Source organism: Microcebus murinus, chromosome 1 (assembly GCF_040939455.1).
Source record: "Microcebus murinus isolate Inina chromosome 1, M.murinus_Inina_mat1.0, whole genome shotgun sequence".
NCBI classification, from domain to species: Eukaryota; Metazoa; Chordata; class Mammalia; order Primates; family Cheirogaleidae; genus Microcebus; species Microcebus murinus.
Window position 1 is genome coordinate 157,642,619 of NC_134104.1, and position 18,837 is coordinate 157,661,455.

Consider the following 18,837-nt stretch of genomic DNA (forward strand, 5'->3'; position numbering starts at 1 on the left):
CTATGGCCCTGTGGCCCCAAGATGCCTCCTTTCCCTTCCTCTGACATCTGTCCTGGCCTGTATTGGGCCTCTCCCTCCTTCTTGTCCCCTACAGGTGCCCGATTGCTGCCCTGGCTTCTTTGGCACACTGTGTGAGCCATGCCCAGGGGGCCTTGGGGGAGTGTGCTCGGGCCACGGGCAGTGTCAGGACAGGCTCCTGGGCAGTGGGGAATGCCGCTGCCACGAGGGCTTCCACGGGACAGCCTGTGAGATGTGTGAGCTGGGCCGCTATGGGCCCAACTGCACTGGAGGTGAGGTCTGGGGCGAGGGCAGAGGGGTGGTGGGGGGCTCCTGGCAGAGGAGGGCTGGCTAATGGCACTGAGTAACTCCTGTCTTCCCTTGTCCCACTTGCAGTGTGTGACTGTGCCTATGGGCTGTGCCAGGAGGGGCTGCGAGGAGATGGAAGCTGTGTCTGTAATGTGGGCTGGCAGGGCCTCCGCTGTGACCAGAGTGAGAGTGGGTCCCAAGGGTGGAGGGTGAGTGATTACTGGGGAGGCCATTCCTGGGTCTGAATGACCAGAGCCATCCTCTTACCCTCCAGAAATCACTGGCCCTCAGTGCTCCAAGAAGTGTGACCCCAATGCCAAGTGAGTGGGCCCAGCCTGGGGCAGGTGGGAGGGAGCCTGGGGGTCAGGGCAGGGGCTGGGCAGGCACAGCTGAGCTGCTGCTGTCCTCCTAGCTGCGTGCAGGACTCTGCCGGAGCCCCCACCTGCGTCTGTGCCGCGGGATACTCAGGCAACGGCACCTACTGTTCAGGTCCAGCCACATGGATGCCAGGGGCCCCTCCCTGAAATGTTGGGGTGGCTGTCCCCACAGAGCCTCCTCCACTCTGTCTAGGTCTAGCCTCTATCACTGTCCCATCTCGGGGCTTACTCCCTCTCTGACCTTTTCCTGTCTCATGCCCTCCTCTCCTGTCCCCGACCCCCCGCATGCCTGCTCCTCATAACTCTCTGGGACCATCTACCCGCAGAGGTGGACCCCTGTGTCCATGGCCACGGGGGCTGCTCCCCCTATGCCAACTGCACCAAGGTGGCGCCTGGGCAGCGGACATGCACCTGCCAGGATGGCTATATGGGCGACGGGGAGCTGTGCCAGGGTGAGGCTGGGCCCCCAATCCAGGTGCATGTGGGGCTGGGGGTCTGGCTTCAGGGATCTGAGGGAGCCTAGGAAGGGGCTGGGAGGCCGAGAGAGGAGGGAATGAGCACCTGAAGATACAGATGGACAGATGAAGAGAAGGACTAAGGGCCACCCCCATCTTGTGTCTCTTTCCCCAGAGATTAACAGCTGTCTCATCCACCACGGGGGCTGCCACAGTCATGCCGAATGCATCCCCACAGGCCCCCAGCAGGTCAGCATGGCAGGGCTGGATGCTGGGGCTGTGCCATTCCTTCATTGGGTGGGGCCACCCTTCAGAGCAGGCTCAGGGAGGGGGTGATGCTTTTATCCAGGGTGCTGGCCAGCTCTTGGCTCCCAGAAGCCCCACTGATCAGGATTTGGGACAGGTCTCCTGCATCTGCCGAGAGGGTTACAGTGGAGATGGCATTCGGACCTGCGAGCTCCTGGACCCCTGCTCTCAGGTCAGGCCCCCAGTCCTACAGCATTTTGCAGGGAGAGGAGACTGAGGCAGGAACCAGCCCTTCTTACCCCAGCAGGGTCCTAAGGGCCTCTGAAGGGTGGGCTAGACTCCTTTCAAAAGTCTGCCTGATCAGTAGGAAATGGGGCTTTGGGGGTTGCTCTGCGACCTTCATGGCTTCTTCCACAGGGTTGGGTGGAATAGAGGGGTCTTGGAAGCCATTGATACCTTCCTCTCCTGTTCCTGCCTCAGAGCAATGGAGGCTGCAGCCCTTATGCTGTGTGCAAAAGCACAGGGGATGGCCAGAGGACGTGTACCTGTGACACAGCCCATACCGTGGGGGATGGTTTCACCTGCCGTGCCCGAGTTGGCCTGGTAATGACACCCAAGACTGAGCCCTGATCTGGTCTTGGCTATGCTCCATGGGCCTGATCCCATGGTCTTGGCTAAGACTCCAGATTTGATCCTGATCCTGGCCCTGACCATGATCCTGAGCCTGACCCCTGACTCTACCTGGGCCTGATCCCAGATGTGATCCATGAAACTACTCCTGACCCCAGCTCAGACCCCCCAGCTTTCCTTTCCCCATTTCTGCCTTGGCCAGACCTTGGGCTGCAAGTGCTGGGACAGTGGGCCACTCAAAATCTGTGGGGGCCACTCAAAATCTGAGCTGATCCTTGCCCCCCGCCCCCCCCTCCCCCAGGAGCTACTTCGGGATAGGCACGCCTCATTCTTCAGCCTCCATCTCCTGGTGAGTGTCCATCCTGGGCCTCTGCAACCTGTAAGCCCCACCCCTCTCGGGGCCTCGGTGTCCTCATCTGGTCAGAGGGTTGGCTGGTCTGGTCTCTCAGAATCCAAGTCTTTCCCAGAAGATCCGTGGAAGCTCCAAGTTGGTCCCAGGTTGCTCCCCTTCCAATGAAGCTGTCGCCCCCTACCCCAGGAATACAAGGAGCTCAGGGGCGACGGGCCTTTCACAGTCTTCGTGCCTCACACAGATCTAATGGCCAACCTGTCACAGGTATGCAGCCCCCAGAGCGAGGCTGAGGAGGGATGGGCACTCCGGCGGTGGGCACTGTGTGGGCCGAGGCAGCAATCAGGGCTCGCATTCCCCTCACCACTCCACTCCAGGACGAGCTGGCCCGGATCCGCGCACACCGCCAGCTCGCGTTTCGCTACCACGTGGTCGGCTGCCGGCAGCTGCGGAGCCAGGAGCTGCTGGACCAAGAGTATGCGACCGCACTGTCAGGGCACACGCTGCGCTTCAGCGAGAGGGAGGTGAGCCTCGGCCTGCCCGCCGTCTCGGCCCCACTCAAGCCCGGTCCCGCGCCTGAGCCTGCCCGCACGGGTTAAGACCCTCGCACCTCCCTTTAGCCAGGGGGCGCCTCAGCGGAAGGGAGGTGAGCCCCGCCCACTACGATGGGCCTGCCCCTGGCCTAGGATCCAGCGCCCACCGCCCCTCCCACACGTCCCACGTCCCGCACCTTTGCGAGCTTCTCTGAGAGGACGTGAGCTCCGCCCCCAACGCTGGCTGTGCCCTGGGCCACTCCTCCCACCTGCCCCAGTCCTGCACCCGAGACTCCCAAGCCAGGCTCCGCCCCCACCTCGGTCCCCGCCCCCAGCCCAGAGCACCCTACCAGTCAGCTTCATTCAGCCCCGGGCCCCGCCTCGGGCCCCGCCCCGGGCCCCGCCCCCAGCCCAGAGCACCCTACCAGTCAGCTTCATTCAGCCCCGGGCCCCGCCCCGGGCTCCGCCCCCAGCCCAGAGCACCCTACCAGTCAGCTTCATTCAGCCCCGGGCCCCGCCCCGGGCCCCGCCCCCAGGGCAGCATCTACATCAATGACTTCGCGCGCGTAGTGAGCAGTGACCACGAGGCCGTGAACGGCGTCCTGCACTTCATCGACCGTGTGCTGCTGCCGCCTGACGCGCTACACTGGGAGCCTGACGCTGTCCCAGTCCCGCGGGTATGACCTGGGCAGGGGCCTGGGCGCCGGAGGCAGACGGCTGGGAGCCTGGGATCCTCCCTTCCCGCCTGACCTCGCTGTTCATGAGCGCCTTTCCCCAGAGAAACGTCACTGCTGCCGCTGAGAGCTTCGGTTACAAGATCCTCAGCGGCCTCTTGTCGGTACTGCTCCCGTGTGTGGGCCTGTCAGTGTGTGCATATGCATGTGTGTGTGTGCAAGTGTGCATGCTTACCTGTTCACGCACACCCACCTGTGTGCAAACCCGTTCTGTGTGAACACGTCTGTGTGAACTCACATGTGCACAGGCCATGTCTATGTGCATCAGCTTCCCAGTGTGAGTACTTGGGTGTGCTTATGTTTGCCCGCATACCTGACAACAGTGTGCACAGTTGAGGTGTGTGCAAACTTATCCCCGTGTGTCCACATATATGTGCCTGGTATGGCCACAGATGAGTGTGGCAGTGGGAATATGGCTGGGTCTCTGGAGCCCCTCCCTGGTGTCTGTGGTTCAGCAAATCCCCTCCACACCCACCCCCTGCCTCTGACCACTAGTTTCTGACTGGGCTGTGACTGCCACACCTTTGCTCTACCCCACCAGGTGGCTGGACTCCTGCCCCTGTTTCAAGATGCTTCCCATAGGCCCCTCACAATGCTGTGGCCCACAGACTCTGCCCTGAGAGCCTTGCCTCCTGATCGCCAGGCCTGGCTGTACCACGAGGACCACCGTGACAAGCTGGCAGCCATTCTGCAGGGCCATGTGATTCGCAATGTCGAGGTAGGTGCATGCCCAAACCTCGGTCCTCACTGTCTACAGCTCAGCTTGCCTTTCCAGCTCCAACCATGGCTCCATCTGCTCAGGTCTTGTCATCTGACCTGCCCAACCTGGGCCCACTCCGAACTATGCATGGGACCCCCATCTCCTTCTCCTGCAGCCGCGCCCGGCCAGTGAGTCTGGGGAGAGAGCTTGGATGAGGGAAGCAGGAGACAGGGGCCCTGGCAATAGGAGGCTGCAGTATACCTGTGACCCCCATGGACCCTACCTCCTCCCCCTGCAGGGTGAGCTCATGGTAGGTGAGGATGATGCCCGCATTGTGCAGCGGCACTTGCCCTTTGAGGGTGGCCTAGCCTATGGCATTGACCAGCTGCTGGAGCCACCTGGCCTTGGTGCTCGCTGTGACCTCTTGGAGACCCGGCTGCTGCAACGGGTGAGGGAGGCCATAGGCCGGAGGTGGATGGGCAGGAGCCCAAGCCTGTCTGTGGTTTCCATCCACTTGACTTTGCTGTGTTGGTCTGCATCCCTTTCAGAAGACATGCAGCATCTGTGGGCTGGAACCACCCTGTCCTGAGGGTTCACAGGAGCAGGTAGGGGCTGGGGGCTGAGTGGGGGGTTGGGCAGGGCCCAGGGACCAACAAACTTAGGCTGTGGACCTTATCCTCTTGGCACAGGGCAGCCCTGAGGCCTGCTGGCGCTACTTCTCAAAGTTCTGGGTATCCCCTCCGCTGCGCTCTCTGGCACTACGTAGCATCTGGGCACGGCCTAGCCTCTGGGGCCAGCCCCAAGGCTGGCGCAGAGGCTGCCATCGCAACTGTGTCACCACCACCTGGAAGCCCAACTGTTGCCCTGGTCACTATGGCAGTGAATGCCAAGGTGAACATCCTGCTGATTGGCTCCTCTGGCCCCCATGATAGCAGAAGGCATGGCTCTGACCACTGTCCCTGAGAAAGAGTGTTAGGGAGCTGTAGGGCTGGGGAGGTCTGAGCAGTGAGTAGCTTTTACTAGAGGGAATGCTGGAAGAGGTGGCGTGGGTGTGTAGATGGTATAGAGCCTACTGGGGATTGCTAGGGGGCCTGAGTGCTGGGGTTCCTAGCGGTGGGGGCACATGGGTGGGGAACAGATGGTGGGGCTAGGCTGGGGATGCATGTGTGGGGGCCTTGGTGAGAGCCCCTACCCCACCTCACTTCTCCCACCTCCTCCCCTAGCTTGCCCTGGCGGCCCCAGCAGCCCCTGTAGTAACCACGGCGTGTGCATGGATGGCATGAGCGGCAGTGGGCAGTGTAGGTGCCACTCAGGTTTTGCTGGGACAGCCTGTGAACTCTGCGCTCCAGGTGCCTTTGGACCCAATTGCCAAGGTGGGCTGTCCCTGCCCCCACCCCACCCCACCCCCTGATTCCCTTGACCCTGTGTACCAGCTCTATCCTCCTGTCTGTCCCTCTGCCTAGCCTGCCGCTGTGCCTCACATGGCCACTGTGATGAGGGCCTTGGGGGCTCTGGCTCCTGCTTCTGTGATGAAGGCTGGACTGGGCCCCGTTGTGAGGTGCAGCTGGGTGAGTAGCCCTTGTGCTTGTGTCCAACCTCCCTCCACGCTTGTGTGCACTTGCACATACCAGTGCATGCCCCTGCTTCACTCAGGAGAAGGCAGTGAGGGTGTGGGACCGGTGGAGGCCAGGAGGGCTACTAACTTGGTTATATGGGGGTGGGCCCCGGGGGACAGAGCTGCAGCCTGTGTGTGCCCCACCCTGCGCACCCCAGGCCATGTGCCGTGAGGGCAACAGTTGTGAGTGCAGCCTGGGCTATGAAGGGGATGGCCGCATGTGCACAGGTGAGAGGTGGTAGGGATGGGGAGGCAGGAGGCCCCAGTTCCCCTGTGGCCACTGGGTGCAACCACTCCCTCCCTGTCTTCAGTGGCAGACCTGTGCCAGGATGGGCATGGTGGCTGCAGCGAGCATGCCAACTGCAGCCAGGTAGGCACAGTGATCACCTGTACTTGCCTGCCCGACTATGAGGGTGATGGCTGGAGCTGCCGGGCCCGCAACCCCTGCGCAGATGGCCACCGTGGGGGCTGCAGTGAGCATGCTGACTGCCTGAGCACTGGCCCGGTGAGCAGGTGGGGAAGCCCAACAGCCAGGGTGGGGAGGCCCCACAGACTGGCTCGCTGGTCTCTGAAGGTTCCCACTGCTCTCCCCACCTGCAGAACACACGGCGCTGTGAGTGCCATGCAGGCTACGTGGGTGATGGGCTGCAGTGTTTGGAGGAGCTGGAGCCGCCTGTGGACCGCTGCCTGGGCCAGCCACCACCCTGCCACGTGGACGCTGTGTGCACTGACCTGCACTTCCAGGGTATGCACCCCTGCCTGCTCTCATGCCCCTGCTTTATCCCTCGGTGCCGGCCAGCTGACCAGGTACCCTCCTCCCTTCTGCAGAGAAACGGGCTGGTGTCTTCCACCTCCAGGCCACTGGTGGCCCTTATGGCCTGAACTTCTCAGAGGCTGAGGCGGCATGTGGGGCCCAGGGAGCCGTCCTTGCTTCACTCCCTCAGCTCTCTGCTGCCCAGCAGGTGTGTGGGGCCCAGGAGCTGGAGCCCAGCCTGGGGGTGCCCCTTGAGTTGGACATTGGGTCTCAGCATCCCTTCCTGCCCCTACAGCTGGGCTTCCATCTGTGCCTCATGGGATGGCTGGCCAATGGCTCTGCTGCCCACCCTGTCATTTTCCCTGCGGCAGACTGTGGTGACGGTCAGGTGGGCATAGTCAGCCTGGGTGCCCGCAAGAACCTCTCAGAGCACTGGGACGCCTACTGCTTCCGTGTGCAAGGTGTGTCTACCCCATCAAGCCCCACTCCCTGGCTTTGCTCCTTCCCACCAGTCTGCCGAGCCACTGACCAGCCTTTCCTGCAGATGTGGCCTGCCGATGCCGAGATGGCTTTGTGGGTGATGGGATTAGCACATGCAATGGGAAGCTCCTCGATGTCCTGGCTGCCACCGCCAACTTTTCCACCTTCTATGGGGTGTGCAATGGCCCAGCCTCGGGGTGGGGGGCACAGCCCACAGCTAGGATCCTGGGGGAGGGAGCCTGCTCACAGCCCTGTCTCCCCACCCTCCCAGATGCTACTGGGCTATGCCAATGCCACCCAGCGGGGTCTCGACTTCCTGGACTTCCTGAACGACGAGCTCACCTATAAGACACTCTTTGTCCCTGTCAATGAAGGCTTTTTGGACAACATGGTAACTAGCAAGGGCATGGGCAGAGCTGAGCCCATCTGCTCTCTCTGGCTGGCTCAGGCCAACAGGTCTTGCTTTGCCCACAGACGCTGAGTGGCCCAGACCTGGAGCTACATGCCTCTAACATCACCTTCCTAAGCACCAATGCCAGCCTGGGGAAGTTACTCCCTGCCTACTCAGGCCTCAGCCTCGCTGTCAGGGATATGGGCCCTGACAACAGTTCCTGGGCCCCTGTGGTGAGTCTGGCCTCTGCCCCTGCCCTGCCCACTCTGGCCCTCACCACCGGCTGACTCTGGTCTCCCTGCAGGCCCCAGGGGCAGTTGCGGTTAGCCATGTCATCGTGTGGGACATCATGGCCTTCAATGGCATCATCCATGCTCTGGCCAGCCCTCTCCTGACACCCCCACAGTCCGTGAGTCAGGGGAAGCCAGAGGCAGGGCCCCTCCTGCTATCCCCATTGCCGTGAGTTGTGGGTGGGTGGGAGAGAGGGACGTCTCTGGCCAGGTCCTTGATGGGCTCCTTGTTTCCAGTGGGCGGTGCTGGCACCTGAGGCCCCGCCTGTGGCAGCAGGTGTGGGGGCTGCGGTGGCTACTGGAGTGCTGCTAGGCCTGGTGGCTGGAGCCCTCTACCTCCGTGCCCGAGGCAAGCCCGCGGGCTTTGGCTTCTCCACCTTCCAGGTAGGGCTGGGTTGCGGGCTGCTGTCAGTGCAGTGGGGTCTTCTGATCTCACTTGAGGCCCCTGACACCACCCTGCTCCCAGGCAGAAGATGATGCTGATGATGACTTCTCCCCATGGCAAGAAGGGACCAGCCCAACCCTGGTCTCTGTCCCCAACCCCGTCTTTGGCAGCCATGATGCCTTTTGTGAACCCTTTGACGTGAGTGCAGGGGTGTGGGGGGTGTGCAATGGGCAGGCCCTGGCTGCGCTGCCACAAGTAGCCCTCCTCCCCTAGGATGCGCTCCTGGAGGAGGACTTCCCCGACACCCAGAGGATCCTCACAGTCAAGTGACGCGGCTGGTGCTGACGCAGAGGCGTGTGCAGGAAGGAGATCACTTTTATTATTTGTCTGGACAGACACCCAGAATGGATGACGGGGCAGGAGGGGCTGGGCGCCTGCCCCGACAATAAAGGTGCCCTCAGCGGATGTGGGCCATGTCGCCGAGGAAGGGTGTCTTCATGCAGCCAGTGCACAGCTGGTCCATCCAGAGAGGTGCCTCGTGTTGCAGGGGTGTGCGGCGCGGGTAGAAGGTGAAGTCCACGCGGTAGTTGAGCAGGCAGCTGAGGGAGGCCATGTAGAGGTCGGAGAAGCGCACGAGGCGCCTAGAGAAGTAGGTGGGGTTGTGGAAGGTGCGGAAGATGCTCCCAAATTGTGCGTTGAACAGCGCCTTGGTGATGCACCTGTGGAGGGAGACACGGGTGCTCGAGGGGTGGGCCAGGAGGGGCTTGGGCTGGGACTGCTGCCCAGGCCCTGCTCACCTCAGCTCCTGCCGCTCCTTCATCCAGGCGGCCAGCACCTGCCGCGACTCCGCGTCCTGATAGGTCTGCGGGACACACGACGTGCGCTGGGCATGTGCGTGCGGGAGGCGGCAGCCCTGGCCCTCCCCCAGCCTCCCGGCCACCCCCCCACCTGCATGCGCTCCAGCAGCCCCGTGAGTGCCTGCTGCCACGTCAGCGAGTGCATGTACTGCTCCGTGTTGATGATGCGGATCTCGCGCTCCAGCTCGGGGATGATGGCGCCTGTGCGCCAGCCGTGCCGCAGCATGAGATCCTGGTGGATGGGGTGGGGGGCTCAGCGCTAGCTGGGAAGGCTCCCTGCCCTCTCCCGCAGCCCAGCCCTGTCCCTCACCGCCAGGTCACTGTAGAGGTGGTCTCCGAAGTAGAGCACGCGCGGGCCACGCCACTCTGTCAAGCGCAGGAAGTCAAACAGGTTTCCCTGGGAACAGGAGGGGGACACTGCTAGGCCAAGTGTGCCTTGTCCTCCTCCAGTCCTCCCAAATCTCCAGAGGCAGCTCCAACCCAGCCGGATGTGGGCTGCCCTTTCCCGTGGCCTTGCTGTCCCTTCTCTGGGCTCTCGTTCTTGCTACTCCCCCTCCCACCTGGGAAGGGGGTTCTGCCTGCTGCAGAAGGGCTCCTGTAGGCCTGGCACAATGCCTGTGCCTCTACGGCCTCCCCTCCCTGTGGCCTCACACCCACCCCAGACTAGGGCTTAAGTCCCTGTTTGTGAGAAAGAAACAGCAAGGAAGGCCATGTGGCCCTGAAATCCTTGCTGCCTCCCCAGCCTCAGCCCAGAGGGACCCAGCAGGCCAATGGGAGACCTCACTGGAGCCATCTGCTTCTCCTGCTCCAGAGCCAAAGCAAGGCAGAGACACTCAGGCAAGCCCAACACAACTGGGGGAGCTCACAGGGGAGCAGGAATGCAGCAGCCACGAGGGGCAGCAGCCCACACCCAGATGCAGGAGGAATTTGCACCCAGCAAAGAGCAGTCTGTGCATCCAAGAGCCTCAGAAATGGAAGCAGGTGGTTGTGAGTCACCTTCATTGTTGAAGTAAGTTCAAATGGAGAGGCTGAGGAGCAGGTGGGCCCACTGAGGACATGCCCCCGGAGGGCAGAGAAAGACAGGACTCAGAGTGAGAGGCTACTGAGAACCAGAGCAGGAGCCAACACACTCAGTGTGAGGAGGCTTCAGAACATCAGGCATAAAAACAGCCTGAAAGCTGCCAGGGAAGAAAGAGTCACATGTTTCCCACAAAGGTTGGTGACCCTCTTCAGCCCTGACCAGATGCCAAGGCACGGGAGCACGTGGGGCTGAGGGCATGCACCTGCGCCTGGGGGAGCCATGAGAGTCACAGGGTGGGAGGCTGAGCAGGGGTGAGAGGGTGGGGGCACTCACCACTCCCTCGCTGCTCACCCGGCCAACTTCTGGCTTACCCTATCCCCGACCCCAAGGCCTGTGGAACTCCAGCACCTAAAAAGCCCGGCTCAGCCAGGATTTCCGCATTCCAGCCAGGGCTAAACCTTAATCACCTCCTGCTCACAGCCACCCAATCCTCCGGCCCAGCACCAGGCCCCCTCTTGCCATCCTAAACAGATGGGAAGGGGGACCTCCCCAGAGAGCCCAGTGAGCTGCTCCCACTGGCTCAGTTCAGAGGCCCAACCAGACCCATTCTAGCTGTGGCCGAGTACACAGTCCCAACTAAGAATTGCCATTCACTGGGCACTTAGCAATCGCTGGCCATTTGCAGGGCTTTACACCACAGCTCAAGTAGACACTATTAGACATCTTCAGACAAAGAAAGTAAGGCACAGAGGCCAGGTAACTAAGCCAGGCTCCCTCTGCTACCGCGTAGCAGGCTGGAATTCAAACCCAGGCAGCCTGACACCACCCAGACCTGTTCCCTGTCAGCCATTCCCTGGTGGCCCCTGGCTTCAACCCCATGGCGCAGGGCTGGTCAGCGCCCAGGAGTTGTGCTGCTTTCTTGGAGGCTGTCCCTGCATAGCCTGGGGTCTTGGTGTGGCCCTGTGCCCCACCACGTGCTCTCTCTCCAAATGGCTCTCACCTGCCGATAGATCTTGCCCTTTTCCAGGCGGGTGATACGGTCCCACTGCAGTGAGCCCTTCTCGTCCAGTTTTCTGAAAGGCCTGGGGCAGGGGTGAAAGGCTTGACTGCCAATCTGTGGCAGGGCCATGGGCCGGGCACCTCTCCCCTTCCTCCATAGAAGGCCACATGCCAGCAAGGGGCTGTCCTCACCCCTAAGCATGCAGAGCAGTGAGCAAAGGCCAGGCTGGCCTGCCTCAGTCCCCTCGTTGGGGTGGGGCCTCCATTCCCCCTCCCTGGCCCTGCCCGCTGCTGCCGGGCCATACTTGCGCCGGTCAGTGAAGAAGCTGGGCTTGTCCGCCTGGACGATGACCACATCGAAGAGTTGGCGCCAATCGGGGCCCACCATGTGCCGCATCCCCTTGTCCCTGTATAGAGGTGGTACAGGTAGCAGGCAGTCTGAAGGGGGCTCTGGGCCTGCCCACCCCACAAGGGCCCTGGCCCTGCTCCTCCTTCCACAGCGGGGCTGGACTCACACAAAGCTGAAAGGACTGTTGGTGATGAGGAACAGCTGTTTCCCATGGGCCACCAGGCGGCTCAGGACAGCGAACGTTTCGTCCCCTCTCAGGATGTACTTCTCTAATGGGGGAAGAAGGGTCTGTGAGGGCCAACCCTGCCACCCTGGTCAGGCACACCACGGTAGGGCTATTGTCCACCCTTACCCATGTCCTGCTCAATCCACTGGTACATGAGGCCCTTCACATGCACATCTCGAATGGCATCCTGGGGGCAGGGGTGGACAGTGAGGGTGCAGCAGGCCCAGGAGGGCCTTTCCTGCCCCACCCAAGGGGCAGGGCCAGCACCCTCACCGTCACGTCCTTGTAGAGGTGTGCTTGGTCAAACTCCAGGCCGTGGCCTAGGAAGTGGTCTACCACACAGGACAGCAGTGCCATCTCCGGCAGTGAGAAGATGTCCATGAACTGCTTGATGGAGGGGCCCTGGGGGGGGCCACAGTCTCAGACACCCCTCTGGCCCCACCACCCCCAGCGCTGGAGACCGAGGGCTCCAAGTCTGCCTTGGGACACTGGTGGAGGGTACAGCCTGTGGGTCAGGGTATGCAGGCTGCCTCCCAGCCAGCATCCACTGCGCCATCTCTGAGCTGGGCTGCTGTGGGCAGCGGCAGATGGAGGGGTACCTTGCCATAGAAGCCGCTCATCTGGTACAGTGGGATGTGCTGGGTGCCCCCATAGAGGTCGATCACCTCCTCGTCTGGCACAGGCTGGAGGCCCCTGAGTGGGTGCACAGACACCATCAGCCCAGAGTGGTCCTGAGCCTGGGCAGTTGCATGGGCTGGGGCAGGGTCGGGGCAGAGTCAGCACTGACCTGTAGGCTGTCCCCAGCTGCACATAGTGGAAGGCATCAATCTTCATCAGAAGGCTCTGGGGGCACCAGGGGCCAGGACGGGCGTTGAGGTAGTTTTGCTGCTGGCCGAGCCAGCTCTTCTACCCCACGCCACAGCCCCAGCTGTAGGGTACCCAAGGGAGCATGTGCACACCAAGAGGAGGCTACAGCTTTGAGGCCAAGGAGATGGACAGGTAAGGAAACACCTCTAGAGGAGAGGGGCCTAAGGAAGTAGCCCCTGTAACTGTCCAGCCACTCACCTTCTGAATGTCGTAGTGGAGGCCACGGATGGCAAAGCTGGGGTTGTAGTCATACTTCCGAATCCCCTCTGGGTACTGTTGGGGGGAAGAGGGCCAGGCCTAAGCCAGTAGCACCACCACACCTGCTGACTGGACTGCCACCGTGGGGGTCAATCCAGCTACTTGCCCAGAGCAGCTGCCAGGCAGGGGAGCCCATGACTCAGCCTTGGGCTTAGGCCAACCTGAACCCTGCCAGCCTCTGGGGCCTGGTGGTGGCATGGGCCTCGTGCCTGGCTAGTCTCACCTTGTAGTGCTCAATTAGGATGTCACGGGCAGCATTGAAGATCTCGGGGTGCAGTGCATCTGCGTACTGGGCCAGCGTGTAGTCGTAGTCAAAGCCATAGACCTCTACATCGCGCAGGCTGATCTCATTGTTGGCGTAGATGGCTGCCGGGTTCAGGAGACTGCAGACCTCAGGGGGCAGGAGGTCTAAAGGAGATGCAAGGAGGTAGTACAATGGTGATGATGACCACCACCACAGCAGCTGATAGTTCCTGTGTACTTTGTGCGTGCCCAGCTCTGTAAGCCTCACAAAGGCAACTCTTAGCCTAATGCTAAGAGTTACAGATGGTCGAACTGAAGCTTGGAGAGAAGTCATCTGCCCCGGGTCACATCACTGGGGTAAGGCAGAGCTGGTGGTGGACTAAGCCCATGGCTGGAGCTCCTCCCCTCGGGTCCCCCAGTTATACCCCAACCTGCAGCCCACCAGAGGCACTGAGCCTGTGCCGCCTCCAGGCTCTCACCACAAAGCCCCATTAGACACACAGCTGTTCTGGAACCCTGGCAGCACGCTGCAGGCATGTGGACACTCAACTCCTCACTGTCTAGCCGCAGAACAGCTTCCCTTCGGACGGTCTACAGTGCAAATCCTCTCCCTTGCTCAGAACCACCACTGTCTCATCCCTGTAGGAGAGAACCTCCTCTCTTCCTCTTTTAGCTACTCGGCTGCCCACTGGCCATCTCCCAAGCTCCCTGGGGGTGTGAGGACAGCATGGGGACTGAGGACTCCAACCTAGAGGGTGCTGGCTTTGTCTTGGCCAGACTAGGGGGCTGAGGCTATAGCTGTGTTTCCACCTCGCCTGCAGCTCGCACTGGGGCTCAGGAACATTAGTGGGGTAGGGAGCCCCTCTACTGCTCAGGCTGCCAGCTCTGAGCACCTGCCACAGCCTAGAGAGCAAGGCCCCTTTAATTGGATTTCAGCTGCCCGCCAGCCCACCTAATGACATTTGCTGGCTCTAGCCAGGGAACATTGTTAATTACGACAGGTGGGACATGTGATTTGGGTTCTAGGCCATTACACAGGCTATTCCCTTCTGGGGATGCAGTCATGGCCACCCCATGTCCCTGGCTGCTCTCAAGGGGCTGCAGTTGGCTCTGAGCAGAATGGGCTCAGGGGTCCCAGGTCATCTGCCTTGGTTTCCCCGTCTGTACATTGGTGGAAGCTGACGGGGAAAGGAGATATGCTAGAAAAGGCACTGAGGTCAGCCAGATGAGCTGACGCCTTCCCTGTTATGGCTGTGACTTCAGGAATGTCACCCTCAACTCTTGAGCCTCAGAGTCATTGTCTCTAAAGGGATAATAAAAATTGTACTGACCGACATATTTACTAAAATGGGCATATGGAAGGTGCTGCTCTGTGTAGCATTCCTACCCTGTACTGGCTCATACACAGGATTAAATGGGTGACATCCCTCCCAAGCCCATGATCTCCCTATCCACAATTTCCCCACGTCACTCTAGGGGACAAGGTCCAAGTCTCTACTATCCCTGTTTCAACCACAGCTAGTCCCAATCACAGAGCAGGAGTCCCAGGTATCCCAGTGTGCCTGGCAGCTGCTGCACTCAAGAGGCAGACGCCTTGCTGATGTGCTCCCATGCCCAGAGCATTTGCCTTGGAGGCCCCTGGGAACATAGGGCTCTGCCCCCACCCCTTTCCTTTGGAGCCAAGTGCAGGGTGTGGGTGGGGGAACAGGTGCAGCTGGTTTCCAGGCCAGCACAGAGCGGCTGCTCTGCAGATTCGTGGGTGCAGACAGGTCACTCTTCACTTGGATGCACACGAAACAGTCAACTGCAGCCCTCTAGGGAGATGCTTCTGAGATGCCCCTCGCCTGGTGTCACTAGGACCCTGAGCCTTCCCCTTCCCATGGCCCTGAGTTCCTGGGTACCAGCTGTGACTGTGGCTCTTGGTGCAGTGTCCAGAAGCCCCTCTTGCTGGCACAGAGTTCTGGCTAAGACCAGGCCTTCACCCGTGACCTTGGGGATGTTCCAAGGGGCCCAGGGACAGACAATCCTCCCAGGACAAAGCAGGATGAGGAAGCACTCCACAGGGTTTGGCCTCCTGACCTGATTTTTGGACCAAGAAAATCATAGCTCAGGGGGCCACAGGGTCCCACTCCCTTCCACAGGGTAGTGGTGGTGTGTAGGGCCAGGTGAGGATGTGCCCCCAACCTGGCACTGGCCTGCCACCCATATGGCCACCTTATGCTCTTACTCCTCAGCCCCAAGCTCCCAATACACCTACCCTTGATTCCAGGTCCAGGGGCCAACTCCTCTGGCAGCCATGACACTCACTTGTGGGTGCCTTTGTCTTATTTAATCCTCACTCCAATCCTGTGAGGTAGTCACACTTATTCCTCCATTGTTCAGAGGAAGAAACTGGTGCTCAAAGAGGTGAAGTCGCTTGCTCCAAGCTACCCACCAGTATGCAATGGAGTTCAGATCTGCATTCAGGTTATCTCATCTTCCTTAATCACTGTGTCCCTCAGCTTAGCCTCCAAAGTTACCATGCTGAGACCAGGTGGTCTTGCTGCACTGCTCTCAGGGCCCAGGGGCTGGTCTGGAGCCTGACTCCCTGAGAAAGTTTTGCCATAGGCATTAGCCTTAAGCCTGCGTCACCTCCCCGAATCTCACCCACATGGAGAGGGTCAAGGCCCAGGGCTGTGAAGTTGGCTTGTCCTGGTGCTCACCATGGCATGTGGTGGAAATGACCTGGCCCCTTGGGAAGAGGAGCTTAGGGGGTCTGGGAGGATCCACACAGATGCAGGCAGGCCATGGAAGACAATGCTCAGTAGACCCCCCTTTTTCCTGCCCCCAAACCTCCAAGGTAGGCTGCTCAAGACCCAGAAGGGACTCCTCTTTTTTTTTTGAGAGTCTTACTCTGTTGCCTGGGCTAGCGTGAGTGCTGTGGCGTCAGCCTAGCTCACAGCAACCTCGAACTCCTGGGCTCAAGTGATCCTCCTGCCTCAGCCTCCCAAGTAGCTGCGACTACAGGTGTGAGCCATCATGCTCTGGTAATTTTTGTTTCTATTTTTAGTTGACTGGCTAATTTTTTTTTTCCTATTTTTAGTAGAGACAGGGTCTCACTCTTGCTCAGGCTGGTCTTGAACTCTTGAGCTCAAACGATCCTCCTGCCTAGGCTTCTCAGAGTGCTAGGATTACAGGCGTGAGTGACCGCACCCAGCCCAGACTTCTTAAATAGCACCCAGGCCTGCCCCTCCATGGAGGTAAATTCAACCCAGGACTTCGAGGGCTGATAGAGGCCCAAAGGCTTCAAAACAACCATTCAACCACCCGTCCTCAGGGGACTTCACTATTCTGCCTTCAGCTTGTCAAGAAGTGTGTCTCTGCCACCCTCCACTCCCCAGGCCTCCACACAGCTGCAGTGGAGGCCCCTGTCCAGTGCACTGGGATCTTCCAGACAGGGCTACTTTGTCTTATCAGACAATGAAAGCCACATCACCCCTGGGGGTTCCTCCTCCGGAAGCTCCCCTGTCCATTCTTGGCCTGGCTCTTTTCCAGTCATCACTACAACCAGTGACAAAGGTCCCCGGACTGTTTTGTGCTGAGGACACTGAGATTCGAGAGGATGAGGCTTGCTGAGGGCCACCCAGCTGGTGATAGGGCCCTGACCCAAACCACATCTGTCTGCTGTAGAGGCAGGACCCCACCTGACACACCCGGACGAGTGGGCAGATGTCCGGCATTCTCAGCTCCTGGGCTTCCCTAGTGCACCCCAGGCTGGCCTTGCTGAGAGGGGCCTCAGGCCTCATCATCCCGTTTCACAGAGGGAGGGAGAGGAGCCAGAGGTTAAGCGCCCCTGGTTACGTGCAGCCCTGGTCAAGGCTGTAGCAGCCCTTCTGGATTCCAGGCGACTGGGGGAACTTGCTCTCGTTTCTCCAACCCTCTCGCCTGGCGCGCTGCGAGTGCGCTGGACCTCCAGAGCGAAATCAAGAGGTGTGTCTGAAAAGTCCAGCCAGCGTCGGCCTAGGTCGGGCCGCCCCCAGGAACCCGTCCAGGCCAGCGCCGCTCGCTGGCTTTGTCCGCAGCACACCCGCCCACTGCGGGCCGGCGCAGAACAAGGGGTTGGGGGCGTTTCCGCGGTGGCCTCCCGGCAGGCGGGACCCCAAAGGAAGACGGCAGGGGCGGCTAGCACTTTGGCTCCCGTTATGGGAGCCACGAGCTCTTGTAGCCCGAGCCGGGAACAAACCTCCCGCCCGAGCCTCTCCCGAAAAGCCGCCCGGCCCTCGGGCTCCCGGGCCCCGGCGAGCCCCACCGGGCGCTTCCCGAGAGAAGCTGCGCCCGCGACGGCTTGGGGGCGGTGTCCTGGCGCTCGGTCCGTCCGTCCGTCCGCCCCGCGGGAGACACCCCGGGCGCACGTCCCGCTCCGGCTCACCCACCGTGCACCAGTCTCCGCATGTCCTGGTAGCGGGCCCACAGGTGAGCGCTGAGTTCGGCGCCGCCGGCGGGCGCGGAGCGGGGAGTGCCGGGGCACTGGGCGCCGGGACCCGGGGGGCCGCAGCCAGGGCAGGAGGGCGAGGTCGAGGCGGCTCGCGGCCCGCCCTGGCCTCCGCACAGCAGCCAGCGCCGAGCGGCCGCCCGCAGCCCCGCGCCCGCCATGCCCACCGCGCGCCGCCCCGCCGCCCTGGGCCCTCCGGCCGGCCCGCCGCGCTCCGACTGCGCGCCCGCCACGGTGGCCGCGTGCTGCTCACGGCGGCCGGCCAATGGGCGCGGCGCGCGGAGCCCGGCAGGCCAATGGGCGCGCCGCTCGGTCCGGGGGGCGGGAGGTCCCTGCCGGGCGGGGCGGCTCCCGGCCCCTCCCCCAGCCTCCGGCGCGGCGGCGAAGGGCTCTGCGCCCCCTTCAGTCGTCGCGGCGGCGACGGCGACTCCGCCTCCTGTCGGCCGCGGAGGAGAGGCCCGGAGCGCGGCGGTCCGCCCCAGCCCGGGTCCTCCGCCCCTCCCCCACGCCTCTGGGTCCTCCCGGCCCACATGCTCCGCTCCCCTCCCCCAGGGCCCCGTCCTCCTTTCGCAGGACCCTGTCTCCCGCCTCCAGCCCCTGCCTGCCCGCTGACCAGAGCCTGGGCCGCTTCCGTTCATCTATTTAGCAAATAAAGAGCCCTCCCCGCGCTCTCCCTGGTGGCAGGCCGGCACTGGGTGAGACCACAGGACCTGCAGGGTAGACAACGTCCCCTGAGCAGCTGCTTCTCCCGGTACCTCCAGGTGACCCCTTCTAACTCCGAGCAGTGGGACAGGGGTCACTGTGTCGGCCTGGTTCTGCCCACAGCAAATGGCCGCATGACCTGCCCGGCTCCTGGCTTCCAGGCGTAGGCCCCTCTTGGGATGCCCGCGGTGTCTTTTAGCTTTGTCGCTAGACTTTCCAAGGAAATTCGTATTTTCGTCTTGGAACCGCTGTCCCCCAACATTTCTTCTACTCAGATTTGTTTTTGGAGCCTCACACGCACCAAGCTGTGCATTGGGCCTGGAGGAGGCTGACCCAGCACCCGTGGGCCCTGTGGGTGGTAGGTGGCCAGGTGGGAACACATTGTTGCCTGGGGTAGCCTTGCTGGGCTTAAGGGTGCACGTGTGTTTCAAGCTCCACTGAACTTCAGCTGAAGAGCTACAGTGTGCCAGACATTGAACCAGGCACTGGTGAGGATTGAGGCCAATGGGTGGTGGCGCCCTGAGGGCTCCAGTGAGCTCCGCAGGCGCTGGGGACCTGGCCTCACCTAACCTCCTCCAGGCATATGGACACCCTGTGTC

General features: G+C 61.6%; 2 protein-coding genes across 3 annotated transcripts in view; one reads left to right on the forward strand and one right to left on the reverse strand.

Annotated features, from left to right (window-relative positions):
• STAB1 (stabilin 1) overlaps positions 1-8,728 on the forward strand; it is a 27,197-nt gene extending 18,469 nt beyond the window's left edge. Inside the window, exons 38-69 of the mRNA XM_012771531.2 lie at positions 95-290; positions 394-489; positions 581-626; positions 719-795; positions 1,010-1,135; positions 1,314-1,387; positions 1,542-1,616; positions 1,865-1,987; positions 2,316-2,363; positions 2,553-2,630; positions 2,741-2,887; positions 3,433-3,573; positions 3,675-3,734; positions 4,172-4,348; positions 4,432-4,518; positions 4,629-4,778; positions 4,879-4,935; positions 5,020-5,221; positions 5,554-5,703; positions 5,794-5,898; positions 6,066-6,173; positions 6,257-6,450; positions 6,546-6,690; positions 6,774-6,907; positions 6,995-7,160; positions 7,244-7,353; positions 7,451-7,570; positions 7,654-7,803; positions 7,875-7,979; positions 8,098-8,244; positions 8,327-8,443; positions 8,519-8,728. Coding sequence (XP_012626985.2) covers positions 95-290; positions 394-489; positions 581-626; positions 719-795; positions 1,010-1,135; positions 1,314-1,387; positions 1,542-1,616; positions 1,865-1,987; positions 2,316-2,363; positions 2,553-2,630; positions 2,741-2,887; positions 3,433-3,573; positions 3,675-3,734; positions 4,172-4,348; positions 4,432-4,518; positions 4,629-4,778; positions 4,879-4,935; positions 5,020-5,221; positions 5,554-5,703; positions 5,794-5,898; positions 6,066-6,173; positions 6,257-6,450; positions 6,546-6,690; positions 6,774-6,907; positions 6,995-7,160; positions 7,244-7,353; positions 7,451-7,570; positions 7,654-7,803; positions 7,875-7,979; positions 8,098-8,244; positions 8,327-8,443; positions 8,519-8,575 — 3,768 coding nt within the window. The 3' untranslated portion in view covers positions 8,576-8,728. The remainder of the gene's footprint in view (positions 1-94; positions 291-393; positions 490-580; positions 627-718; positions 796-1,009; positions 1,136-1,313; positions 1,388-1,541; positions 1,617-1,864; positions 1,988-2,315; positions 2,364-2,552; positions 2,631-2,740; positions 2,888-3,432; positions 3,574-3,674; positions 3,735-4,171; positions 4,349-4,431; positions 4,519-4,628; positions 4,779-4,878; positions 4,936-5,019; positions 5,222-5,553; positions 5,704-5,793; positions 5,899-6,065; positions 6,174-6,256; positions 6,451-6,545; positions 6,691-6,773; positions 6,908-6,994; positions 7,161-7,243; positions 7,354-7,450; positions 7,571-7,653; positions 7,804-7,874; positions 7,980-8,097; positions 8,245-8,326; positions 8,444-8,518) is intronic.
• Positions 8,601-17,803, reverse strand: NT5DC2 (5'-nucleotidase domain containing 2). Of its 2 annotated transcripts, XM_012771532.2 has the most exons (14): positions 17,478-17,803; positions 13,046-13,230; positions 12,763-12,837; positions 12,485-12,540; positions 12,297-12,390; positions 11,971-12,099; positions 11,824-11,884; positions 11,638-11,740; positions 11,428-11,529; positions 11,124-11,205; positions 9,413-9,499; positions 9,194-9,334; positions 9,043-9,107; positions 8,601-8,964 (listed from the first exon to the last, which is right to left on the reverse strand). In XM_012771532.2, exons 1-14 carry the CDS (start codon positions 17,695-17,697, stop codon positions 8,703-8,705), a joined length of 1,662 nt encoding a protein of 553 aa, XP_012626986.2. In that variant the 5' UTR covers positions 17,698-17,803; the 3' UTR covers positions 8,601-8,702. The 2 variants fall into 2 exon arrangements, with proteins under 2 accessions (XP_012626986.2, XP_075864543.1); XM_076008428.1 differs by lacking the exon at positions 9,043-9,107 and having other exon boundaries at positions 8,740-8,964; positions 17,478-17,774.
• Between the last annotated feature and the right edge of the window lie 1,034 nt (positions 17,804-18,837).

Bases quoted from the DNA above. Each gene is read 5' to 3' on its own strand.
- NT5DC2 (XM_012771532.2), bottom strand. From the start codon at position 17,697: ATGGCGGGCGCGGGGCTGCGGGCGGCCGCTCGGCGCTGGCTGCTGTGC. The intron at 12,100-12,296 runs GTACCCCTCCAT...GGCCCCCCCCAG, and splicing joins TGAGCGGCTTCTATGGCAAG to GGCCCCTCCATCAAGCAGTT. The intron at 11,741-11,823 runs GTAAGGGTGGAC...TTCCCCCATTAG, and splicing joins GTGGATTGAGCAGGACATGG to AGAAGTACATCCTGAGAGGG.